This window comes from Arachis ipaensis, chromosome B07 (genome assembly GCF_000816755.2).
Source record: "Arachis ipaensis cultivar K30076 chromosome B07, Araip1.1, whole genome shotgun sequence".
Taxonomy (NCBI): Eukaryota; Viridiplantae; Streptophyta; class Magnoliopsida; order Fabales; family Fabaceae; genus Arachis; species Arachis ipaensis.
Window position 1 is genome coordinate 98,671,169 of NC_029791.2, and position 27,729 is coordinate 98,698,897.

Below are 27,729 nucleotides of genomic sequence, written 5' to 3' on the forward strand. Positions count from 1 at the left end.
TAGAATTAAAATAGTAGAATAGGACATCTCTTAAGAAAGTAACATACCTAGGATACCATATACATAAATATCTTTGGAGCGATGATTAACAGACAAGCTTCTTAACATGGAAAGTAACCCAAGCTTAACACCCTAGACCATATCTCACAACTCAAAATACAAAGAAAGGAAAACAGATACAACCATAAAAGTGACAAAAACAGTGAAACAGAAATTAGTTATATATTAAACCTATTGTGAAATAAGCATATTCAGTTACAAACCTTTATCAGTGGGACAAGGGGAATTTGAATGGATGTTGGATAGCAACCAGGATTAGCAACTAAGCGTGCATTCCTTATTTCCTCCCTTAAAATCTCTGTTAATCCATATATAGCTTCTTTCTGGATACAGAAAATTAGATAAATTCAGTATTAAGAACAAAACAATGGCAACGGGTGACTGTAAGGAAATTCATTTTAAGTTTTGACACTATAGTACTAAAACAAATAATAAAAACATAATTCCCAAAATTCAACAGAAATCAAGATCGAAAAGTTAAATTCCTAATGACTAAATGCCACTAAATGCAACGGATATAAGCATCATTAGTGGTTCCACAGTTTGAAATGAAAGGCAATTTAACAGTTTCAAAATGAGAATTTTTCCATTGAAATGTACTATCTGCAACTCCAGTGCCCTGTGTGGTTGGCCATACCACTCTTCATACTCAGATATATCACGTAAATGAAAATCCTACACAATCTCAGTTACAGTTCTGATATATGCTAAACTTCATTTATATTCTAAAGAACAAGAAATTATAGTTTGGTTGGGGGAAGAAAACTGTTATTTAGAACATACTGCTGAAAGGTCAACAATCTTCAAATGATTGGGAATGCCTCTAATTATTTCCTGCAAGAAAAAGCAAGAGAAAAAACAGGGATATGGACAGGGCTAGGGCTAGGGATAATGAAATCAGAATAGAATCACAATGGAAGGGGTTAGGGATATGGACGAGAAGGAGGCGGAGGCCTACCTGAACTAACGGCGACGAGAAGAGATGATGACAAACCTCTGGCGACGAGAGAAGAAGCAGCGATGAGAGCGGCGCGGAAGGAGCTCATAAGACAAGAGCACGGCGGAGAGAGCTCGTACGACGATGGCATCGAAGGGAGAAAACGCGATGAGGGCGACGGAGGGAGCTCGTGCGACGCGAGCCGCGGCGGCGGCGACAGCGGAAAACGTCACATCTTCAAGGGAGAGAGAAGGCAGGGAGTAATTCAAGGAAAACGTGAAAAAGTGAAATGAAGCATTGGGAGTTTCGAGAACCTAACTCCTTATTCTAATATTTCAGATGGAAAAGTTTAAATTACAGACAGATTTTCCGTCTGTAATAATTTAATAAAATGTAGCATTTTATCTATTTAATTACAGACGGATTTTCCGTCTGTAACTATTTTCCACGAAAAAAAATTAATTTTACCGACAAAATTATCGACGGATTTTGTTTTCCGTCTGTAATTTATGCTAATCTATTTTTTTGATTTTCCGACAAAAAATCCCTCTGAAATTCCCTCTGTATTTCCGTAGGATAAAATCTAAAAATATACATGTTAAATTATTTTAAATTTTAGATAGTCACCAAAAAAAATTTTAAATTTTAGATAACGAATATTAAAATTAAGTAAAAAATTAAACTCTTTTATTTGAAAATAATAACTAAAAAAATGTATTATTTCATTTTGTTTAAGACTCTGGTCTTTTTAACCGACGAAAACTTTTATCCCTTACGGCCATTTTATAAAAGTAGTTTAATGCTATACATTTTTCGTGTCATAATCTATAATACTAGGACCTATGTAATTTTAAAAGATTTATATTTCTGTAATAGTATTACAGATAAAAATACTAGTATATTTTCTAAATTAAAGCCCTAATATAAAAGCTTTTGTTTTCTTTTAATTATTTGGTAGATTCCTTGAGCCTTCTAGCATTCATAATTGTTCATGAATAAAAATGTATCTGGCCACTAGTTTTATGCAATGAAAGCTTATGTTGTCCCCAAGTTAAATAAAGTCATTCCAATAAAGAAATATCAACTTTTCAAGTGACATACCTACTTAGAAACAAGTCAAACGACTATAGGAGCAAACAAAGTCAGATATGTGAGCTGTGACCCTTGAAGAAAATTGTTAAGAGCTTACATATTGCGTTGTCGCTTAATGTATGTTGCACATATATATGTCCTGAGCTTACGTTTTAAATGAACTTATTAACAGTTCAAAAGAAAAATTAATTTTTGGCATTTTTGATAAAAGAAAAAATGGCATGTAATGTATGACTTTCATAGTAATTGTCATGAGAGGCGTTTCCATAATATATAAATGATTATAAAACTGTTAAGGATTTTGTTCTACAAGAGGACGTTTCGATTACCAAAGATTTCGACTACAAAAGCAGAGATGAGTAAGCTGAAATCGAAAAAAGATGGTACAAAGAGCATCGAAATCGAAAGGTAGTTATTGTCTTTTCTTGAACATCAAGACTTGCTATTCGACCATCAAAATTGAGTGGAGAACATGTGTGCGAAATTTGATGAGCAAGTTAAAAAAACGTGGGACTTAAAGACCAAGGAAGACGTGGGTGTCAAAACCTGGAGATCAGGATTCTTCATGGTCAAAGTAAGGTCATGGCTGAGAAAAAGGAGGAGCTAAGATAGTGATAAAAAGGTTCCATGACAAGTCTATCCCCATGCTCTATAAATAGGAGAATTATAGATCATCACATAACCTCATAAAATTTTCAGTGTCCGCGATGCAACGGAAGAATATGGAGTATAAGTGCATGTGAGTGTTAAAAGTCATTTTTTTTATCTTGTTTTCTTTTGTTTATTTTATTATTTTTCATTTATTTTCTTTGAATTTTGTTATTATTTTTTTTATCAATATTTTACATTTTTATTATCTTCTTTATTTAATTACTTATTCCTTTTTTGTTTTTTTCATAATTCTGTCATTAGTAATTTTGACATAAAATTGCTTTGACACCATAATTAAGTAATTTTCGAGTCGAATTCACTCTTTTTCAGAAGAGTCATATCTGCTCCTTGATACTTGAGATATTGATACAAGCGAGTGTTAGCATCGGTCAGAAGAGGCATGTAGCTTACCTAGGAAAATAATGGAGTGTTACATAAGAAATTGTAATACAAATAAAGCATATAACAATAGAAAAAGTATGACTACCATTGGAGAATCAGTAGAAGCCTGGGAAGCTACAGTCGATGATATAGGCTGAATTGGACTTAAGAAAGGCAAAGATACAATAACCTTTAGGGGTTGAGTAACTTCGACCTCGACACCAGATAGATCGACACCTGATTCGGAGTAACTTTGTGTTTTAGCTTGAGACTTCGAGCTACATGTGACAGGTTTCGACTAAAAGAAGAAGCCGATCATTACAGTATGAAAAAATTTAAGTCTATTATCAAAGGTGAAAGGTGCGAAAAATACCTTGATGAGAGGAACTGGATCAGATTTTTGTATTTTCTTAGATTTAGCTTCCATGAGAATATCGACAGTTCCCCTTTTTTCGAAGGTATAGTAGCCTCACTCGACCGTCCTCTACCTCGACCCCTTTTGGACTTTGTTTTCTTAGAGGTGGTTTCTTCATCCGATTCCCAGTTCTCCTCGACCAGTTTCTTCATCCGATTCAGTTCTCCTTGACCAATTTATGGTCAGGAGCAATGCCCACTAAGGTTGTTGGTCGAGCAGCTAGAACATAAAAAAGTTATAAGAGAAGTGAGGGCTAAAAAAGATTGAACATTTTGGAAAAAACATGGTACCTGGAGGATATCTAGCAATCTTCGTTCGACCATGAATTTTATCCCTGGTGCTTGAGTAATAGATGGCACCGGTTGTGTACTTATGTTTATACCTAAGGTACTGGATCTTTCTTTCGGAGTCAATAATCTACTCCCAAAGCTCCTTTAGGAGGGTCAGGTAGTTGATCAGTGAGACCAAAAGGGGCATTGGAAAAAGGAGAACAATGTTTTCATAAAATAATTTTTCTACACAAAAGGATCTTTAGATAAAGCTTTGAAGTAACGATCAAGACATCTATAAAAATGTGCCTCTTTTTTCTTTTTTCACACCTCTGAGACCCCGATAAAAACGTACCTTACATTCCTAAAGTGTCATTTTACCCTATAATATTTTCAAAGACAATGATTTCGTCGATATGCACTCCTTTAGTTTTCTTCGATGCAGCAACAGTCTGTGCAGAAGGAAGAACCAGGTTAGAAAGTGCTTGCTCAGTTGAGGGGTAATGAGATTCATAATAGTTTGACCACCATTTGTGAAAGTCAAGAGTCGAGAAGAAACAGAATTTGAGGTCATATCGTTGGTATTGGGTAGTTATTCTTTGATGGTTCAAGTCCAAAATTTGGTCGAATTCTTCCAAATCTGACACTCCGTAGTGAACCATTTGGGCTCCAATTTCAAGAGAAAGCGGAAAAGGTAATGCTTGTGCAAAACCAAATTACCTCGACACATATTGTGGGGAATAAATGAAGAGTTTCTTTTTCATAGCCATGTTCAACTCATGAGGTAGTCTGATAGGAAGGACTTGAAGAGTTAGAGTTTTTGACCATAGCTCATCAAGGGCTTCTTGGTTTTTCAGTTTGAGGCTGGTGAGAGAATGAAAAATGTAACCCACGTTACTCTTTCGACATGATAATGGGTTAGGATGATATGAAGAATCATTGTTGTCTTTTATATTGAGGAGTTGCTTAATAAAATGACAAAAGACATCAACAGAAGACATACTCTTTGGCTTCGACCACGAAAGAGTGGATAGACGAACACCTTCAACAGGAGTTTTTGGAAACTCAAAAGGGACAGTGAATTGAGGTTCAAACACCGATTTAAGCCATAGATTGACAATCCAAAGAGGACCGAATGGATTAATTGAAGATCCCCTCATCGAATCTCACTAACTAGTAGAAAAAGTGTTCCATATAATTGACCTAGAATAAGAGAGAAAAAGTTAATGTATTTTTTGTGGTGAAGCATAATGGCTAAAGAAAGGTAGTTACAATTTGGATTAATTTTGGATAAAAGACAAAGCATTGAGCCACAAGAGGAGTAATGCTACATGTTCTCTATCTGTAATAGGGTCACTTTCAGAACCCATGTTATTTTGAATGAAGCCTGACATAGAGGTTGAGTCAAAATTAATGGCATAGACATCTTCAAGACATGAGGTTGTCCAACAAACATCTTCTCTGTTGGGAGATAAATCAGTCAGAACTGAGATTCCATTAGGGTCAGACCCATCATCCCATAAGAAAAATAAAAATTATTTCTGGCTAGAAACTAAAAGTATAAACTAGCTCCAAGCAAAGGGGCAGTGTAGGAGAGGTCATGAGTAGAAAGTCAAAGAGCAGATACTATACTTAGAGACTTCCATAAAAATTTGTAAGTGGGAGAAAGTCTCTACATTCAGGTCGAAAAAGATGAGCTCGACTATTTTGGGGGAGCAGACTCGAGTGGCAAAGTTAGTAGCTCTAGTGTTCTTACAAAAAATTAAAGGAGGGTGTTCCGGAGGAGAAGGAAAGAAAGAAAAAATTAACTCGAGTTGTCCTACAGTGGAGATTGGATCTAAGAATGAGTATGTGACAGTGGAGACTTGAAATGGAAGTAGTACCTGGCTATGCCATAAGGCGGTAGTCTTGACATCAGGATTGGGAGCTCTTAGAGTCCCATCATCATTATAAAATTGTGACACGCTGGTCACCAGAGGTGGAGGACCTACGACATGAACGTCATCATCACCCTCTTGGGATGAAGAAGTGGGAGTAGTAGAGGCTCCATCTAGAGTAGTAGTAGTAGTAGCTCTAGCGGCAGAGATAGAAGCAGATGCCATGGTCGTCCCTGCAGTAGAGGTAGTAATGGGAATGTTGGTGGTAGTGATTGCAGCTATAGTAGTGGATGAAAATGAGGCAGCCGTAACAGTTGGAATGCTACTAGAATGAAGGCTAGATTGAGTAGCCATGGAATGAAATTTTCAAATAAAGAAGGGTTTGCAAGAAATTAAGAAAGTTTTAAGAAAGATGAATTTTCTGGGAAATGTTTGATGAAAGTAATGAGTAATGATGAAGACTTAGGAATATAAAAAAAGTTTGAATCAATGAAAGGCCGTTAAAGCCCATTGGAAACGTCAATATTCCCAGAAACGTACGAACAGTTTTATCTCTTTATAACCATTTTTAAAATTTTGAAAATTCAAAAGAAACATGTGAGGAGCACGTGATTTGGTAAAATTAATTTGAAACAATGTTTCAAAGGGAAATATTGGGACTCTTTGAAGTCAAAAAAGTTTTCGATGTCTTTTGAAGTCAGGAAAATTGTTGATAGCAATACGTACAGAATAAGAGATATAAAATAGTAGTCGAATCATGCAAATAAAAGGTAAGTGTCTCAAAAGATATAATTGTCACTAAAACAAAGGTGAAAAGGCTAAACAAAATAAGTACAAACAAGAAGGATAAAGTAAGCTCCTAAACATAAGTATCAGATCTTGTTGACGTTGGCCAAGGTTCAAGGACTCTTGCGCTGCTTCTTGGACATCGATGGCTTGAGTGACTGCTTCGACTAGAGAATCTCGACCTGAAAGTTTAGAAGCCCGAGCCTTTTCAATCATTTCCAACAGAAGAGAAAGGGCGGCATTGGTAGATGCAATCTTATCTTTTCCTAATTTTAGACCAGCCAAGTCTTTCTCTAAGGATGCGATCTTCGATGTCATGTGTTGTTCCTTTCCCCAATCTTCTGACAAAACCTCAGCAACCTAAGATTTAGCCGTATCGTATTTTGTTAGCTGAATATCATAGTCAGCTAAAGTTTCAAATGACCTGTTCAGTTTTTGGTCGGCCTCATGAATTTTGGAAAAATGGGAGGAAATGTCCTTAATAAATGAACCAAGAGCAGAACATATGTCGGAGGAAATGTATTGATCAAGAAAGGCAAGTGCGTCAATAAGTCGAGCTTTTAGGGCAATATGGTCATTAATATCCTCAATAGAATGGTTCAGGCAATCGAGAATGATGTTGATTCTATAAACAACTTGAAGATCTGGAACTATGAGTTCAGGAGAGGCAAGTTTTTCAATAACTTCTTCTCCTTTGGTTGATGATATCTGAGTCAATTTCTCAGCTTGAGGGGCAACGGTACTCAAATCTAGACCAAAAGACTTCGCCATAGTTCCTTCAGAGGAATAAATTTGTCAAGCTTTAGATAGGAGATTTTCCAGGTTAAAACTGACGTCATCAAAATTCAAATATCCCGCTTTTGGAGAATGAACATTAAATGGTGTTTCTATATCTTGATCGACGATTTTCTATGTCGACAGTATGGGAGTAGTGTCTTTATTGATGAATTTCTATGTCGAATGTCCAGTGACAGTGGCAGCAGTCGACCCTGATTCATATACAGGCCCAAATTCTTGGTAAGCTTCCGCGTCACAAGGAAGATACATATAGTGGATCTGAACAAAAGAGGTACCAGTGGAGAAAAGGTCGAAATATGAGATGTTGTAGTCGATGACGGATTTTGAGTCAGAATAGGATGAGTAGGCTGAAGGAATTGTTTCAGCAGAAACTGGTTGATCCATCTCTCGATCAGAAGGGTTATCAATGTTAGCAACTCGAAAGGAGGTCCTTTTCTGAGATTGCTTCAACTGCAATATGTTAGAAAAATTGAAGGTGCGAGTCGAAACTTTTGAAGAGTAACAAATGTCATTAAGTACATACCTTTGAGGTGGCAGGATGAACTTTTTGAGGCTTTAGTGTGTCAGCTCTTATCAGAACATCAATCGATCCACGCTTCTTGAAGGTAAGGGTTGCACCACTCGATCGTCCACTGCTCTGACTTCTACCTTGTGCATCCCAATTTTTCTCAACTGGTTGTGGGCCAGCAGCAACTTGAATAATAGGCATCTATCGAGTAACTGAAGGAATTAAAAAGATAAAGTAAGTTGAGTATCGAAATTATGCCTATGAAAGTACGTAGTACTTAGGAAAAAGATTTTTTTTATTTACCTCTAGTTTTCTTAGACGCCATCAGTGCAGGAGAGAAGACCAGATTCGAGAAGGCTTGATCGACAGATGTACAATGGGTAGAAAAATACTTTGACCACCAAGCATGAAAATCAAGAGTTGATAAAAAAATAACTACTGATATTCAGACGTTGGCATTGAGTCGACATCCATTGGTGGTTCATTTCTAACATCTCGTCAAATTCTTTTGTATCCGACAGTAAATCTTTTGAGCCTCAGGGTCGAGAGACAAAGGAGAAGATAAAGCTTGAGCAAATCCAAATTGTTGAGCTACATATGGAGGTGAATAAACAACTAGTTTCTTTTTGAGAGCCCATATCGACTCATGAGGTAAGCCGACAGGGAGAATTTGAGGAGTTAAGATCCTAACCACATATCATCGACTGTTACTTGGTTTTTTGACTGGGAGCTACTAAAAGAGTTAAGGCATGAAATAAAATTATGTCAAAATGTGAATGGATTTGAAAAATAAGAAATATTGTTATCTTCATTGATGTCAAATAGAACCCTAACAAAGTGTCGAAAAGCACTAATGTGAGACATGATTTTTGGTTTCATCCAAGAAAGTTAGGAAAGACGAATACCGTCAATTAAAGTGTTGGGAACTTTCGAGTCAGAGGTTGTGAGACGAGGTTCAAGAACAGCTTTGAGCCACAAATTTACAATCCAAAGGGGACCAAAGGGATTGATTGAAGGATCCCCTTGACGAATTTCACCAACAATCAAAGAAAGAGTTTTGTAAAGTTGACTCAAGATCAAGGCAGGAAGGTCGATGAGTTTTTTGTGATGGATCATAATAGCCAGGGGCAAGTAGTTGTTCTTTTCAATTTTGACTAATTTAGAGCAGAAGACAAAAGAATTAAGCTAAAGTAAGAGAAAACTACATACTCACTATTAGAAATAGGATTTCTATCACAACCCATATTGTTTTGAATGAAGCTCGATATGGAATTCGAGTCGACGTTAATATCAAAATCATCTTTAGGCAATCGGTCGACCATGACATGAATTCACCATCAACTGGTAAACTGGTTAGGGTCAAAATGTCCATCAGAGTCGGACCCATCATTCCATAAGGAAAATGAAAGTTTAGCTCGTAGTAAAGGAGCAATATAAGAGAGATCAAAGGTGGCTAATTCTAAGGCATGCGCAATATTTAGAGATTCCCAAATTGGCTTATATGTAGGTGCGAGTCGAGACATCCAGGTTAAAAAAAGAGGACTCAAATCCTCAGAGGGAGTAGTTCTAAAAACTCGACCAGCAAAGTTTGAAGCCTTGATATTTTTGCAGAAAATCAATGGTAAATGTCTGGTGGTGATAGAAAGAAAGAAGAAACAGAATCAATTTGTTCTTGGATTGCCAAAGGACCTAAGAAGGAATACAATACTCCATTAACTGAGAATGGCAGAAATACCTAACGACACCAGAGATTAGAGGTTTCAACATTTGGGTTAGGAGATCTCAAAGCTCCATCTTTATCATAGAACTACGCTGTTTCAGCCACTAATGGAGGAAGAGGAAGAGGAAGAGCTTTATCTCCTTCTTTGTGAGAATGAGAAGTGGAGGCCATGAGTGCTGAAGAAGAGAATGCGATGATGATGGTTGGCGTAGAGGTTGAATGAAAGAGCAATTGAGAAACTGAGGAAGGCATGTCGCTTGGAGAAAAAATGATTATGGTTTTCAAGAAGCAAGTTTCTTAGAAATTAGAGATGATTTAATTTAATTTGAGAAGCAATGGTGGAATCCTCTATTTAAGGAACGACTCATTAAAATAATCCAGGGGACATTATGTGTTCTTAGAAAAGTGCGCGTCATTTTAAATGATGCGTAACTGTCCTTTCAAATTTTGAGAATTTGAAAAGGCTCCATGTGTCTGACACGAGAAATATTAAAAACTTGTATCTTTGAATAAAATAACAAGTTTTAAAGGACAAATTGTTGGTACAAAAAAAAGGATTTTGCTCGACAAGAGGGCGTTTTGACTACCAAAGGTTTCGACTACAAAAACAGAGATGGGTAAGCTGAAATCGAAGAAAGATGGTACAAAGAGCTTTGAAGTCAAAAGATAGTTATTGCATTTTCTTGAGTATCAAGGCTTGCTACTCGACCATCAAGACTGAGTGGAGAACATGGATATGAAATTTGAGGAGCAAGTTAAAGAAACGTAGGACTTGAAGACCAAGAAAGACGCGAAGGTCAAAACCTGGAGATCAGGATTCTTCATGGTCAAGGTAAGGTCATGGCTGAGAAAAAGAAGGAGGTAAGATAGTGGACAATAGGCTCCATGACAAGTCTATCCCTATGGTCTATAAATAGGAGAAACTCAAAAGAGTTAGGAGACTTCAATCAAAAACACTAGATCATCACATAAATTTATAAAATTCCCAGTTGCGTCTCCGCAACGCAACGGAAGAATATGGAGTGCAAGTACATGTGAGCGTTAGAAGTCAATTTTTAACTTGTTTTCTTTTGTTTATTTGATTCGTTTTCGTTTATTTTCTTTGCATTTTGTTATTATTTTACTTTGATCAATATTTACATTTTTATTGTTTCTTTATTTAATTACTTATTCCTTTGTTGATTTTTTTATAATTCTGCTACTAGTAATTTCGACATAAAATTGTTTTGACACCATAATTAAATAATTTTTTGATTGAACTCGTTCTTTTTCAGAAGGGTCATATCTGCTCTCCAATACTTGAGATCTTTATACAAGCTCGTTTTGATACTACTTGTCGAAGTCGACCAAAAAATGAGTAAAACAAAAATATTTTAACATTTTGTACTACAGACACTATATTATTAGTAATAAATATTATGTGTGCAACGTAGCCTTTTTCATTCTAAAATCGAAATGGTAATGACAACCTGACAAGAATTCCAGATACCTGCATGTATTTGCATGGAAATTTCGATCTATATACATGGTGTATATTTTATACTTATAAACACATGTCCACTACTATCTCAACAATAAAAGTAGCGGTGGGGGAAAAAAACACATGCATGCAAGAGCATAGAAATTTCGGTCTATATGGTGGCTATTTTAATTCTAAACTCAAATAATAAAGGGTAAGAAATATCTTTGGTACTCTTGAATAAATTTGGGGATATTAATTAAATATTAAGGGCTATTTTTTTCCAACAATAATCGACTGAATTTTTTCCCCTTAAATATCTTTCTTTTTTTTTTTTATGTATAATAGCAACCACCTTTAGCCATTGTCATTGGTCGTTCCACTATTTTCAGTATTTTATAATAAGTTTTAGAACATGTCCCATGCTTTATTTCAATTTAATTTTATTTTAGGTTTTACAAAATATTATATTAGTATTTGTGAAACACATGTCATAAAAAATTATTTGAAAATAAATACAAGATTTATCACTTTAATATTTAGTTTTAATTTATTTTAAATTTATATAAGCTGACAAAATTTAATTAGTTCTTCATTAAAGTAAAATCATCTTTCCAAAGTAAGATCGATCTTATTTCATCTATCAAGTTTAAGGCAAAAAAAAATTTAAAATAATTTCACTTCATGGACATATATTTGAAACTCCATAAATGCTCTCCTTGAGTTGCTCTTATGGACTTCAAAAGAAGGCGCACCCACTTTATGCCTTCATCAACCTTAGTGGAATTGTCAAAGATTTATTCAACATGCTCAACAACCAAAGAAAGACTTATGTTATATGAGTAGTAGTCATGAGAAGATGGAATGAAAAGAATATGCGACATGCATGGGACACTTGATCCCTTTACTTGAACTATATATATACATGTAGGAGAGTAAGCCAACACAAATAATACTCCAACAACCAGTAAAAAAAATTGGCAATCATTAACCACTATATATATGGAGGAGGAAGTTGTTGAAGTGATGAAGAAAAGTAGCAGAGCCTCTCCGGCCATGTCTTCTACTACTCATGTGCATTCTCCATCCATGGTGGATTCGGCACCCAAAACTCCTAAAAGCCCGTTTGCAACTCGTTTTATGAACACTCCCTTGGCCAGCCCCATGAAGAAGGCCTTTGAAAACATACACGGTTACTTGGAAGAAGTTGGGCGCTTCACTAAGCTTGACCGTCAAGATGCCTGGCTTCCTATCACCGAGTCGAGAAAGGGAAACGCATACTATGCTGCGTTTCACATTCTCAGCTCGGGAATTGGATTCCAGGCCCTTGTTCTTCCCTTGGCCTTCACTAATCTAGGATGGTGGGTTTTCATGTTACCTTATAAATTTCTGCTGTGGTTATTTATATTGTAAATACCGTTTAAAAAAAAAAGGAAAAAAGCTACATAGCCAATAAAACTCAACCTTTATTCAGTTAATGATTAAGACCCATTTAAATGAATGTAAGAAAAACATTTGTTGCATATTTCCGTGACATAATAGTACTGTGAACAACAATTTAAGACTGTGTCGTATATGTTGATGCAGGATTTGGGGAATCATATGTTTGTGTGGGGCTTTCATGTGGCAGCTCTACACGCTATGGTTACTAATTCAGCTCCACGAATCGGAGAGTGGGGTGCGCCATAGCAGGTACCTCAAGCTTGCAATGGCAGCATTTGGTAAGCACTAAGCACAGTTATATTAGCTTTTTAGCGCACTAAATGTTATGAGCAGTGCTAGGCCAGCCAAATTTGTGATATTTAGCTATCAATTAGCCATCATCAAAAAGTGCTAGCTCTAAATTTTCTCAAATTTTATTTAATTTAATATTTAGAGAAAATATTATTCTCCTCCTTTACGAGATGCTAAAATGACATTTCTCTCTTCTCTATTTATAAAATGTATATAATTTTTGCTAAAAGATATTTTTATAAAAAATAATTTATTTTTTCTTGAATTAACACAAAAAATTTAAAACGGATTAAAGAGAAAATATTTTAAAAGTTATAAGGGAGGAGAATATACATTTTATAAATAGAGGGGATGAGAATATCATTTTAGTATCTCACAGGAGAGGAGAATGGTATTTTCTCTAATATTTATTCTCGAGTTGTAGTCTTGTAGATCTTTGTTAAGTACCTATATTATACTTGAAACTATAAACTTTTATTTTATTTTTTTATCAGTCATATATAGTTGAACCCTTTTTTTTTTTTTTGAAGAAAAAAGAGTTTTGTTGTAATATTTAATTATCCGTACATCTATTTAAAACTCTGCAAGTAAGGGGTACTTTAGCATCCACCAAAGTTCATTATAAGAAGTATTATTTTGAATAAAATTTCAGGAGTAATAATGCAATGTTTAATGGCTTGTACTCAATCATATAAACTGTTCAGATTAAATGACACACATGATGTTATGAACGAAATTGCAGGAGAGAAGCTAGGAAAATTGCTGGCACTGTTCCCAATCATGTACCTATCGGGTGGGACGTGTGTGACCCTCATCATGATCGGAGGTGGCACCATGAAGATATTCTTTCAGATTGTGTGTGGAGAGGGATGCACCCTAAGCCCACTCAGCACCACAGAGTGGTATTTGGTGTTTACTTGCACAGCCATTTTGCTTGCTCAACTTCCCAACCTCAATTCAATTGCAGGGGTTTCACTTATTGGAGCCATCACTGCTGTGGCTTATTGTGCTCTCATATGGATTGTATCTATGGTCAAAGGCACCCTCCCTCATGTATCCTATGATCCACCAAAGGGTCCATCAAAGTTCACTAGCACTTTTTGTGTGTGCAATGCTCTTGGCATTATAGCATTTGCTTTCAGGGGTCACAATCTTGTGTTAGAAATACAGGTAATGTTTAAAAGAATATACCTTCTACGTTTGTTAAATATCAAGATCGCTACTGACATGTACATGTTTTCTTGTTAAGATAATAACTAAAATATTGTTATGTTAAATAGTTTAGTCAAATATGTCAAGCCATCTAATAATTCTCACTATCATCTTCACATTAAGACATTTTCATGCGATTCAGAGTACAATTAAGTGTCATTGTTGCAGGGGACAATGCCTTCGGATGCTCAACAACCTTCCCGTTTGGCCATGTGGAGAGGTTGCATGTTTGCCTATCTAATAATTGCCTTATGTTTGTTTCCCCTTGCCATCGGAGGTTATTGGGCTTATGGAAATTCAGTAAGTGCATCCTACTATCTCATTCAATAATAATAGCTCATGTTTCCAATGACTGGCTTAACAATAGACCAATAGCTAAAATAAATAAATAATGGCGTGATCTTTGAAATCAGATACCTCCCGACCAAGGGATGTTGAGTGCCTTGTACAAGTTCCACCAACATGATACATCAAAGTTGATCATCGCTTTGACAAGCATGCTGGTTGTCATCAACAGCCTCAGTTCCTTCCAAATCTATGCAATGCCAGTGTTTGACAATTTGGAATCAAGGTACACAATCAAAAAGAACAGGCCTTGCCCCAGGTGGCTAAGAGTGGCCTTGAGGGGATTCTTTGGATGCCTCGCCTTTTTCATCGCCGTAGCTTTACCCTTTCTGCGAAGTTTGGCAGGTCTTATCGGAGGCATTGCCCTGCCTATAACTCTAGCTTACCCCTGTTTCATGTGGGTAGAGATTAAGAAACCAAAGATTTATAGCATAAATTGGTGTCTAAATTGGACGCTAGGAATACTTGGTATGGTTCTTAGTTTAATGGTTGTCACAGGAGCCATTTGGAGCATAGTGGCTCAGGGAATAAAATTCCACTTCTTCAATCCACAGTAAGAACATGAAATGTACCACCTCCCAGGATGCATGGCCAAGCATGCAGAGCTAACATTTGGGATGTTCCCAATGGCCGTTACAGATAAATTTCGAGAATCATTATACAATCATGGGAAAACTTCATTCTAGATGTTGGAAGTAGAATAAACTTAATATTTGGCATCGCCCTACAAATATTACATTTCGAAATCACAATCTGAGACAGGTCATGAAACAGACAAGGATAATTTCACTTCTATTCTTCATATATGGCCAACAAACCAGAAATCAACCTAGCAAAGCTCCAACCTAGTTACCTTACTGAAAAATAATACACCTCTAAAACTCAACTGTCTAGCACACATGTTGTCATTACACAAGAAATCATCTGATGGTATTTTAACTTCCAAATGTAAGACTTACAAGGGGTCAAAAGCTCAATAGTAACTTGCATTAGTAGCACTTTGTATACAGAAACGTGAAAAGAAAAATGAAATGCAAATATATAGATACTTGATGATACCCTAGCACTACTAAGTTACACCATCTCCCATAGTGATCTACATCAGCAAGTTGGATAAGCACATGTTGACACAAGATCGTCAATTATGTACTTGTTTGACTTGCTATAGGTTGAATCAGGAGTTACACAAATCCAATTATGAATATGAAGCTGAATCAATGGAAATGGTCAAGAATGGCCATGATCCCTACTCCAGGAAAAGGAGAGAAGGGACAAAAGGAAACATGCCAAAGATCAAGACTTGACACCATTTTACATTGACAACGGGAGAAGCATTCTTCGTTTCTTTTTCCTTGCTAGTCTTACTTGCTTTGTAATTTTCATGCATAAAAGCAACAACACCGTGATACAAACTAATATAAAAGCAAGCCGGATGTGCTTAAAGTACAACGAGACTACTGAGAAAACCAGGAAAGCTAAAATAACAAGTTCCCATATTACAAAGACCACGACATCCACCCTGTGTCACAATAAAGAAGAAACGAAAGGCATCATTATCATCATATAATGCTATGTGGGAAAAAGAATTGCATTGGTAAACAAACAGCAATTATCCGGCTAAAAATCTCTAAAAACGCAGATATTATATGTTTTCACTTTTCAACCCACATCCTCCACACTACAACGTTTCTTAAGTGCAAAAGGTAAAACATGATTGTAGGTTTACAATTTGCAAATTGCAATAGGCTGAACAATCATAATAAGCATTTTCGTTAGATAACTCAAGCCTGCAGCTTCCTAAAAAACTGGGCAAAACTAATCTTAACTCTAGAGTCTCCTTTAGAGAACCCATATATAATCTTTCCATATAAAGTTCACCAAAAAAAGGCAGTCCAATGCACAAGCATCCCGCATTAACACATGGTCTGGGAAGAACCGCACCCAAAGGATATATAATAGACAACCTATCCTAATAATTACATCCGTAGCAACCTACCTGGAGACAACTCAAGCGTTGCTCCAAGACTCCCCTTCATAAAGTTTACTAATCCGTACCATATTTTAGAGAAAGCCCATTTTTCAATAGCAGGCACAACCAAAACGATCCCCAAATCAAGATGTTAAATTGAACAGAAGATGGGCACGTGCCCTGTGAACAATTTGAATAAAGATTCAAATAAAAAGCCCAACTGAATTTCCCTGCATCTGCCTAATGATTTATTTTGTTATAACTTAATAATAAATTCTCCCTATCCAAATCATATTAGGAACAGTCTCCGGCGTAATCGCAACCAATTTTTTTAATTTAAAAAACATGAAGTAAGGGAAAAGCAGCAAAACGCATTGTAGCTAAAGAGGAAATCAGAAGATATTCAAGTAAGCGGTTGAAATAAGAAAATGACAATTGGTGTTTTGATTGCGAGTTACACCATATGTGCAATTATTGCGAGGCACAAACAACAAACAGGGAAAAAGAAAGGAGATTTGATTATAAAAGGCAAAATATTCATAATTTACAAATATATTTATTTTGAAAATTTAGAAAAGAAAAAAAAAATGTTGGGTGTTGGCATACCTGGAAGAGGCGAGATTAGAAGAAGTGGAAGAGAAGAACGAGACAGAGGCCCAGTCATGCTTGGATCGAATCTGATACTCCCTTAGCTGCTCCGCCAGATTCGATCGTGTAATCATGGTACCTTCTCTCCTTCTCTCTTTCTCCTCTCTCAAAGCTCTGATTCTCTCTCTCTCTCTCTCTCTCAAACGAGAACGATGACTATGGCGACCTCCCCTTCTTTTGGTCTCCTTTTTCTCTGCAGAGCCAAAAAACTGATGGAGTTTGATTTCATTTGAGTTTAGTCGAGGGCGAACCAACCAGGCAACCACCAAGCAATCTATTTTTATTTTTTTTATACTTCTCTCTCAAACGGGCCTTAGGCCCAATTATAACATATATTAGCCCAAAGAGATACCCAACCAAAAGGCCCAATGAGTTTGCATATTGGTATCCTCCGTGTAAGGAAGTGGCAGAGTGTAGTAGAGTGAGTTTACCAAAAAATAAAAAACAAAAACTTGTGTCGTAGAGTGAGCTGGTTGTAGATGGCTTCCTCAGGCGGCGGCGACGGCGTGAGGCCAACAAAGAGGCCGTTAGGGTTTATGAAGCACGCGATGGCAAGAAAGGACAGCTTCATTCAGTGGTTTGCGATGACTGGGATTCTGCTTCTGAGCATGAGGTCTTTGGGTCAGAAATACCGAATCCATAGCCTTCAGGAGGAAAACTATACTCTTCAGGAGGAGCACGATTTACTCGCAGAGCGCATCAACAACATCAAGCGTGATCTCCTTCATGAAGCTTCTGAAGACTCCACTGGCGCCTTTGCTTCTCGCCTTCGTCTTCTCTTCTCCGATCACCACTGATCGCTCTTAGGTTTTCTTCTTTCTTTCCCTTTTAATTCCTTTTAGTCTCGTCATTCTTATGAACTATCTGTTACTACCTCTTATTAGCGATAATGAATGGATTGTGTTGTGCTATTGGTTCATGTGTAATTTCAATTAAGAATGAACGGAATTGCACTGTTGAAAGCGCTTCCCAATCTTGCTGTAGAGGTGTTTGTCACTTTGTCTTTAGCTGAGTATTTGTATCTTTGTGAATTGGACTGAAGTATGATTTCGACTAAATTATGACTAGAGACCTGAGCGGAAATTTTTGTTCACGTCTAGCGATTTACTATTGCTTTAGAAATCAGAACCTTATTATTGTAAACTAACTTCTATAGGGTATTCTCCCAAGATCAGCATCTGCTTCATGGTTTGAGTTGAATGATAATGGTGGTGGTAAGGGCTAGCAAAGGTTGATCAACATCATGGTGCAGAGAATTAGAACGCATACCATAAGTTGATTTGTTGATTATGAACCTTTCTGGGGACTTTTGAAATTTCATACGGGATGGAGCTATCTATGTGTAATCGGTACTAAGGCTTACAACTGGGCAATTAGGACTATGATGATGATGATTTTTGCAATTTATGTCCAAAGTTGGATGTTGGACGTTGAATTTGGACATCTATTTGGAAAATAGGAAGAGATAGAATACTGAAACAGACAACATTCTCTTTTGAGTCTAATTGTTAAAATAATGCAAGAAAAAAATAATGATAAATAAATTTTTGTAGAAACAGTAAAATGAAGACAATAACCAATCTTAGATCCCACCATTTCGAGTCTAATGTAGGGAGAAAAAATAGACCCATATAATGCATCACCCGACACTCATAATGATAAAAGGGATGCCCGGAAGTTATAATGAAAAATATTTACTTATAGCGACGAAACACTAGCAAGTTGCACCCTGCCGCTGTAGTTTGATAAGCAATTTATTTCGAATAAAATAATTCTTTTTCATCTATATTTTCTGTCTCTGTCATCTATTATTTTTCTTAATCTGGATTTTAATTTTAATTTTGATCTATATCTTATTTTACCTTCTAGCCCGCAATGTTACTTTAGCATTCTATGATATGAACGGTGTTTGTGGTTTGTTTGATTTTGTTCAGTTGTAGCTTGCTCCGTAAAATGTAAACCACAATTGTAGGAACTTTATTTGGCATACCTTAAAAGTTTGCATCCACTCCTCACCCACATCTGTGAACAATTGACTTTGAGTGATAATGGAAACATTTAGTGGATCTGACTTTTGAGTGTAAAATGAAAAATCACAAAGTAGTTGAATGTGTGATATTGTGTTAACTATGAGCGCGATTGCTGGCCTGTGAATTTCTCTCGTGAAGCTATAGGAAACCTGCATTACCATATAGTTGGAATATGGAAAGGTATATTTTGTTAAAGAACAAATGGACGACGGACATGTTCTGACTTATGTTGGTGGAGAATTAGATTGAAAGCGAGTATCAAGAATGCGCCAACCAATGCATCTTAAAAATTGAAAAGTGAGTGGGAGATGCTGCTATGGCCATCGTTATTACTATAAGATAAATTGTTGGGTCTAGCAACTTTTTGTATTTTTGGCCATCATTTGGCCAACACAAACTAAATTGTTATTTTACTAATTCATGTGTGCAAATTTAACGTAGGTGCAAATTGTTTTGATTTATGGGTATAAAATATATTGATTTATGTGTGTAAAATTTTAATAAATATAAGTATAAATTATATATTTTTTGTGTGTAAAATATCTGTAAATATAGATACAAATTATTGTTGGTTAAGTGTTGGCAAAAAATGATAATATTTGCTAGTCATGTATCATTGCTTTTACTCTAAAACCCTATTATAGTCTATGGTTTACCCGTTTATATATTGGCCAAAAATGATAATATTGCTCTTACTCTTCGGTATGATCCTGTGGTAGATTTAACTCCTGAAACATGAGTAAATGGCCAATGACGCATATTAGTTAGTTATTTAGTTGACAGCAGCGATGTTTGATTAAATAACATTTAAAGATCATCATTTAGGCTATCTAGATTGGTCTATCTCTTACCCCCACTCTATTTTCAGATAAAAACAAAGCTCTTTTAATAAAGTTAAAAGACATAAATCTCTAGTCTGTATAATAAATTTGAGTAAATTTATGTAGTTGCAATATGAGGAGATTAATGATGTCTGAGTGCGCCTTGTAGCATGTCTTTTTTTCATGTCCAAAAGCTGTAGTTGTGTAACTAAATTAGTTAAAGCTAAATTAATTTTCAAAATAATAATTGGACATTGTTTCATTTATAGATTCTTTTTTGCAATAAAGTGATAATTTACCTTGCAAAAGGAGGATTCTCATTGTCAATACAACGAATTGATAATAATCATTGTGGGATTTGGTTAGCACTAATCTCTGCACATTTATATGATCGGTTTCCGACATGAAAAAACCAGCAGCGTGTGAATCACATTTTAACTTTTTTTTTTTTAATAACTGCTAAGATCACGTGAACCTTTACTAGCTGGGACACTTGTTTTATTTTACCATAGCACGACTGACTCCAAAAAGCAACACCTTTAGAGTTCGTTTGGATGCAAAATAGAAATTGGGAGGAAAGAAAATGGGAGGAAAGAAAATGAAAGGAAAAGTTGATTTTTTATATGTTGTTTGGATGGAGAGAAAATGAATGGAAAGAAAGTAGGAGAAATTTTTTTTTTGTTTGGATGAAAAAAAAATAATAAATATGTAATTGTATATTTTTTATTCTTTTTTTTTATTCTTTTTTTATTCTTTTTTTCCCGTTGTTTTCTTTTTCTCCAAATTCCCTTGAAACAAACACTGCGTTAACTATTGAAAAATTTCTGATTTCTGATGCCGTATGACAGTTGTTTGTAATTTTAGGCTCACACGACCCAGACAATGGATTGGCTCAAATTTTAACATTTTAATTTAGGTGCATTCCTACTAAACATAAATATTACCAATTTTATTTAAAATGTACTTGTTCACTTTTAGGAATAGAGTAAGAAATCTAATGCAGGAAAATTATTGTTTCTATTCTTTCTCTTATGGGGCCCTGAGTAGTCCATGACTCTTGAATCAACCTTGTCGGCTCTGTCTGAACTCTGGATGATAGTAACCCATCTTAGGAGGAAAAATGCTAACTAACCACTTGCGAGGTTAATGGAATGAGCAAGGAGATGTCACAAATCACGTAGTGGGGGCATTTGGTCTTTATTTGTGTGAGAATACATGCTATCTAGTTATTTAAAATTCACATTTTAAACATATAGTATATTTTATACTTATTCAAACTCATTAACACACCAAATTGATCGTATAAGTTCAAACAAAGATTTCCCTTTCAAGGTGTCTTCACCATATTAGACAACGTAAGCATTAAATGATGCATAAGATGATAAGAATATCTTATATCCTTAACTACTTGACCAACCTCTTCCGTTGGAACTTTTGGAAGTATCGCTTGCTAAATTTTTATGGCTACGCATTCATATTATGCTCGTATTAGTTAAATACCACTTGAAACAGCATGGCAGCCCATTATTAGATATCTATGTTTCTGTCTATAGCTATAAGTAACAATTATGTTGGATTTGGATGACAATAAGATGCATAGACCGAGTCCGAGACTGAGATGAGGGAGGGAAACAAAAGTCCAGTTTAGAAGTTTAGGCTTGAATATACGGGCGCAATTAAAGTTAACGAAGTGAAATGGAGTCCAATTGATTCTTAAATCAAACAACCATATGTGATTATTTTCCTTAAAAATGTGTAATTCAAAAAGCATACAGTGATCACATACGTTATTTAATTCAAAATTGACGAATCAAATTGTTTTTCTGCACTTCCATGAAGGGCGGCAATTAGAATCGGTAAGTGCGCAGTGTGTGATTCATCCAAGCCGCTGTACTGAATTCTGAATATGAACCGACTTTAGAATAATTCAAGAAGCAAAGCAACAAAGAGGGCCCTCTGCTCCTCCTCCTCACATGTGAGGGTCCTGGAAGCTGTAAACAACAAAACAAGGTACTTCACTCCTCCCCACCCACATCCACATTAGTAAGCGCAACAAAAACTAACCCATGTGGGAGACAACAGTACTAATCCTGATCCTATTTACTTAATTAACCTCCCTCTCAGTCTCAGGACCCCACGACCGACACTTATTTTCCATTCCTATTTTATTTTCGGTTCTAAGTCCCCCTAGATTTTCCCTCCTTTTTTTATTTTAACATTTTAAAGTTAAACACGGCTACTATGGTAGCATTACACATGCTAACATCACTCCTTCCCTCTGTACCGCACTAATGTGTCCCCATTCCTAATCATTTTATGACATCTCCCCTCTCTCACTCACTCACTCTCTCACTCTCCTCCCTTTTAAAGTCTCTCCCTCTCAGAAAATGCCGCTCAAGTTAGGAGGAGGAGCTGCTGCTTTTGGCGCCTTCTTAGTCCTATGTGTTGGTTTTTCTCTCTTTGCAGTTACCTTGGCTGAAGACCCGTACAGGTTCTTCAACTGGAACGTCACTTATGGCGATATTTACCCCCTTGGAGTTCGCCAAAGGGTACGTACTTGTCAACATTTTTGTTCTCTTAATTACGTTACATCAATTACATTATGGATCTGATTCAATGTGATTAATTCATGAGATCAACACGTGAACAGGGAATACTTATCAATGGGCAATTTCCCGGTCCAGACATTCATTCAGTTACCAATGACAATCTCATCATCAATGTCTTCAACAGCTTGGATGAGCCTTTTCTCCTTTCCTGGTACATTTCCATTTCTCTCTGTTGAAGCATTTGCCACTTTCCGCACCACCTTCCGATCTGCTCCTTCTTTTTCTTTTTTTCCGGGATCACAATACATAAAATCAAGCATAATGACGAAAGTGAAAAGGAACTACAAGCATGTGATTAGAGTGCTTTGTTAAAACAATTAATTAATTAATTCAGCTTTGTGTTGTGATCCTCTGGCCACTAATAAGGAGTATGTCTTTATTCTCTTGTCGCTTGCACAATTCTTAGTACACTTCTCTAACACTATGAGAAGCCACCGCATTTCACACGGTGCTGGACCATTTGTTTGGACACGGATCTAGATCTGGCTCATTCACTATTGGTATTATATTATAATATTATAATAATATTCTGAAAGAGAAAGAAAAAGAAAAAAGCAAGATTTATTTAGCTATTACTTCTGGAAAGAGCAAACTAAAGTTACATGGATGATTATTGATATTAGGTGGCGCATCATCTACGACATAGACATAGACATGGAAGCCTGTTGTTATCAGCAAGCTCAAAGCTAAGTCATAATTTGGGGTAATAAGAAAGCGACCAACGTTAGTAGTAATAAAAGGAAGAATTAAGAAAGGGAAAGTTTCTAGAATTAATGTTTGAATTTCTGTTATGCAAAAGTAAGGTGAACAATAATTAAATATTATTAGGGTCCATTTCATTTCATTTCTCTTTCTCGCTTTACTGTCTTCAAGCAAGTATGGCCTATCAACTAATAAGAGTAGATCAATGTCATATAACATAAATCACATGCTTAATTTTTTTTTTTTTTCAAGATAAAAGAATGAGAAATGATGGCTGTATCACTTTTTATGTACACATTTCTTTTACGGCATAATTTTTTTTTCTCACTTCTAATACCAAAAGTGAATTAGTGAAAGGTGTACAGAGAGAAAAGTGATGTATATAACATTATTCTAAGAATATAATCAAGATGGAAGAAGGAAAAAAAAATAATTGAATGAGTTGCATGAGAATTTCATTCCAGATTTGTATGAATTGAAAATACAGGAATGGGATCCAGCAGAGAAGGAACTCATTTGAAGATGGAGTGTTAGGAACAACATGCCCAATCCCACCAGGGAGGAACTTCACATACATTCTACAAGTGAAGGATCAGATTGGAAGCTTCTATTACTTCCCATCTCTTAATTTTCATAAAGCAGCTGGTGGTTTTGGAGGAATTAGGATCCTAAGCAGGCCTAGAATTCCAGTTCCATTCCCTGATCCAGCTGGTGATTACACTGTTCTCATTGGAGATTGGTACAAATCCAACCACACTGTAAGTGTTACACTAACACTACCTGTTAATACTTCATTTCATTTTCCATCCAAGTTTAATTGAATATAGTACAATAGTATTACAGTGGGATGAATAACAAACATTTGACTTTTCTTGTGGGGCTTTCGTGGTTGGCAAGTGATTGATGATTGATGATTGATATCTCCAACTAATTTCGCTCACAGATAGTAGCGCAAAAGCAAGAAATAAATGACACCATCGCCCCACCCTAAAATAAAAGACACACTAGCTCACTCTTTTCCTTTATCTGATGTGGCCTAATCGCCACCTCGCGTATTTTTAGGTGAATAGAAGTATAGAACATTCAATTCAATATTCCAAAAAAAAAGAAGAAAGAAAACGTTACTATGTCATCACTCATCAGGGTTTACAAGTGGGCATTGCAGCTAGTACCAGCTGACTCAGCATCATAAAGAGAGACAAGGGAGTAAGAAAAGAGTATAATGAAGAAGAAAAATTGCAATTTACTACTCCTACTTTAAAAGAATGCTGCTACAAGTCTGCTATCTCCTGTAATGTTAAACTGACTAGGTAGAATCTTTAGTTTTGTTTGTATTAGTAAGTCAAGAGTGTTGAATTGCGACAACCGCCAATAGGTCCAATGAGATGGGTTTGGATCCTTGTAGTCATTAATTGCATTTGTGACTTTTAAATGCATATTGATCCTCGTGCCAAAGAGATAACCTTCATTGAGGAATGAGGATCAACCCCACCTATCCAATTACTCGCATCTTCTCAGCCACGGGGTGATCTCGCTTTTGCGGCGGTGTCCACGTTTCGTGCAAATTATTATCATAATCATAATAATAATACTACAATAATGAAGACATTATTTCTTCAATGTTAGATCAAATTTTTCTAGTAAATGCATACTAATATTTCTAGATCAACAGATACCGGTCTTCCACCAATTCAATACTTGAATAGTAGTACTACATATGATACTTCTTTTAAAACAAATAAATGATGCAATTAGATCTTTTTGTCCTTTTGAAGGGAGCACTTAAATAGTTAAAACTTTTGCTATTACTATATAATGACATTGAGATTTAACTTTAATAATCCTATTTGTCAGTGAATTTTAACAAAATCATTTCCTCTAATGTATTATGCAGACGTTGAAAGCTCATCTTGATAGAGGTAAGAAGTTGCCTTTGCCTGATGGCATTCTCATCAATGGTCGTGGGCCTAATGGAGCATATCTCAACGTCGAACAAGGTATGCACTTGTTCTAATAATAATAATATTGCATAGATAGAAATGAGGAGTAATTTTGATGAGGTCGATCAATTTGAATGGTCTTGTACAAACAGGAAAGACTTACAGGCTTAGAATATCAAACGTGGGGTTGCAACATTCGCTTAACTTTCGCATACAGAACCACAAATTGAAGCTGGTAGAAGTGGAAGGAACACACAGCCTACAAACCACATACTCCTCCCTTGACGTTCATGTGGGACAATCTTATTCGGTTCTAGTTACTGCAGACCAACCAGCACATGACTATTACATTGTTGTTTCCACTCGATTCAACTACAAGATCCTCACCACCACTGGAGTTCTTCACTATAGCAATTCTGGGGGCCAAGTTTCCGGTCCAATCCCTGGTGGACCTACCATCCAAATTGATTGGTCTTTGAACCAGGCCCGCTCCATAAGGTATTACAGAAGTGTTCGAATGACAATAAAAATCAATTCCTTAATTATATTTATTTTATTTTATTTTATATTTTTTAATTAGTGTCGGAATAATCGAGTAAAAATTTAGATGTGTAATTATAAATATTACGTATAAATATTAAGTTCACTTTGGGTTATTTGTTTCCCTAGCATAACTTAAGGTATTACTATTCATTCTTCCATAATCTTATTCTATTAGTTTATCATTCTCTAAATTCTAGTAGATATTGCTGATTGCTCACCTTGTAATAAATGCATATGATGAACTGAATCTCAGGACTAACCTTACGGCAAGTGGACCAAGGCCGAACCCTCAAGGATCATACCATTACGGTTTGATAAACACAACCAAGACCATAATTCTGGCAAGTTCAGCTGGTCAAGTGAACCGCAAGCAGAGATATGCAATCAACAGCGTGTCCTATGTTGCCCCAGACACTCCTCTTAAACTCGCCGACTACTTCAAGATCTCGGGTGTTTTCCGTGCTGGAAGCATCTCTGACAGACCCTATGGTGGTGGCATATACCTTGATACCTCTGTATTGCAAGCTGATTATAGATCCTTCGTTGAGATTGTCTTCCAAAACAACGAGAATATTGTTCAGAGCTATCATCTTGATGGCTACTCTTTCTTTGTAGTTGGGTGAGTCATCACATTCACATATGTCTATACATATATGTTTTTCTTTAGTCTTCTTATATTGGTCAATAATTTGTTGGCCTGAAGTTATTTCAACTATAAAATGTAGTATGGATGGAGGACAGTGGACAACTGCTAGCAGGAACAGTTACAATCTTAGGGATGCAATTGCACGTTGCACAACACAGGTGAGCCAATAATTTTAACAATTGTTAATGTTAAATTCAGAAACATTCAAGTGGTGGTTATGATTTATGAATGTTTATGCAACATGAATTAAATATACTCTAATGCAGTGTTATATTCATATTTGATTGTGAGCAGGTATATCCTTATTCATGGACGGCTATATATGTTGCACTTGACAATGTGGGAATGTGGAACTTGAGGTCTGAGTTTTGGGCACGACAATATCTTGGTCAACAGTTTTACTTGCGGGTTTACACAGATTCAAACTCAATTAGGGACGAATTTCCAGTTCCAAAGAATGCACTTCTTTGTGGTAAGGCAAGTGGAAGACACACACGTCCCCTTTGAGCTAGAAAGGATTATTTGATGGATCCATCCAGGTGTCCAAGGCATTCTAGCTTTAGAATATAAAGAGTAGCTAAATTATGTGCTGCTAATTTTATTGTTTGAGTGCTTTCACTTTTTTATGATATGCTCTGCTGGAATGTTTGAACATGTGTAATTTTATCTTTGTATGACCCCAGCTCGAGGTCACATTCTTTCCCAGGAAAAAGAAAGAGACAGAGAAAGAGAGAGAGAGAAGAGAGAGAGAGAAGCAATATATTATATATTTTTATTCCCTTTGTATTATCTCGATTTTTACTAGCATTAAAAAGTAAGGTTATGCAGATTGCAGCAAGTTACCATTTGCATTTTGACATTGATTGTGTATGATTCAACTATTCAAGTCATTTTTCTGGATTTTAGAAGAGAAACCAGATTTGCTATAAAATATCCAGATTAAGATTGTCCGAAGAAAAGACGAACTCTCAAATCTTGTGTTCAGAAGTTGTATTAAAAAGATCTTTCGAATTTAAACATCAATATTAAGATTTTTAGGCAATCTTTTCAAATAAAAGGTTGACTATCCTTTATGTCATATTTAATGGTTCTTGGAGGTAAAATTAACCATCTTCTTAACTTGAGTTTTGAATATCAAATAAATCAACTATGATATAATTATATTTGTAAATTACAAGAGATTTTAAAGAACCATCAATTTGTAATTTTCCCCCCCTTTTTTTCAAAAGTAAAATCAAAAGGCAAAACAGGGAACAAGAGAATTAGGCATTTTATCGATGGTTGCAATATATTCCATGTTCTATTGAAGCAGAATTATAGAAGTTATGATCACTTGCTATAGTTAAACATTTCACATGCACTATGATACACACTAATTTTGTTAAGCTACAATATGTTGCAACCTATGAAGCACGGATACTTCGCTGGGTTATCGTGTCCGCGTGTCAAACACATTTCGGACACGACATTCACCGACACTCGTCCGACACGCATGTTTGCTATGTCCAACTGTGTCTTAATAAAAAATAAAAAATTCTTCTCCGGACACGCCTAGACACACCTAAATATCATCACGT

At 35.9% G+C, this 27,729-nt stretch overlaps 4 protein-coding genes and 2 long non-coding RNA genes across 6 annotated transcripts; 3 read left to right on the forward strand and 3 right to left on the reverse strand.

Moving 5' to 3' along the window:
* LOC110264286 lies at positions 1-1,126 on the reverse strand. The gene is made up of 3 exons (XR_002350183.1): positions 1,019-1,126; positions 844-894; positions 1-383 (listed from the first exon to the last, which is right to left on the reverse strand). It is a non-coding gene; the product is annotated as an uncharacterized LOC110264286 (long non-coding RNA).
* Positions 1,066-27,009, forward strand: LOC107609742 (L-ascorbate oxidase homolog). The gene is made up of 9 exons (XM_016311760.2): positions 1,066-1,272; positions 22,094-22,261; positions 22,363-22,472; positions 23,511-23,781; positions 24,918-25,020; positions 25,116-25,461; positions 25,760-26,125; positions 26,232-26,310; positions 26,447-27,009. The coding sequence occupies exons 1-9, from the start codon at positions 1,081-1,083 to the stop codon at positions 26,657-26,659; spliced, it is 1,848 nt and encodes a 615-aa protein (XP_016167246.2). The 5' UTR covers positions 1,066-1,080; the 3' UTR covers positions 26,660-27,009.
* LOC107609738 (lysine histidine transporter-like 8) lies at positions 11,717-15,282 on the forward strand. Its single transcript, XM_016311757.2, has 5 exons — positions 11,717-12,314; positions 12,541-12,674; positions 13,430-13,857; positions 14,068-14,199; positions 14,313-15,282. The coding sequence occupies exons 1-5, from the start codon at positions 11,956-11,958 to the stop codon at positions 14,799-14,801; spliced, it is 1,542 nt and encodes a 513-aa protein (XP_016167243.1). The 5' UTR covers positions 11,717-11,955; the 3' UTR covers positions 14,802-15,282.
* Positions 13,995-14,453, reverse strand: LOC110264287. The gene is made up of 2 exons (XR_002350184.1): positions 14,317-14,453; positions 13,995-14,210 (listed from the first exon to the last, which is right to left on the reverse strand). It is a non-coding gene; the product is annotated as an uncharacterized LOC110264287 (long non-coding RNA).
* Positions 15,153-17,138, reverse strand: LOC107609740. The gene is made up of 2 exons (XM_016311758.2): positions 16,820-17,138; positions 15,153-15,763 (listed from the first exon to the last, which is right to left on the reverse strand). The coding sequence occupies exons 1-2, from the start codon at positions 16,933-16,935 to the stop codon at positions 15,556-15,558; spliced, it is 324 nt and encodes a 107-aa protein (XP_016167244.1). The 5' UTR covers positions 16,936-17,138; the 3' UTR covers positions 15,153-15,555.
* Positions 17,233-17,954, forward strand: LOC107609741. The gene has a single exon (XM_016311759.2). The coding sequence runs from the start codon at positions 17,341-17,343 to the stop codon at positions 17,656-17,658; it is 318 nt and encodes a 105-aa protein (XP_016167245.1). The 5' UTR covers positions 17,233-17,340; the 3' UTR covers positions 17,659-17,954.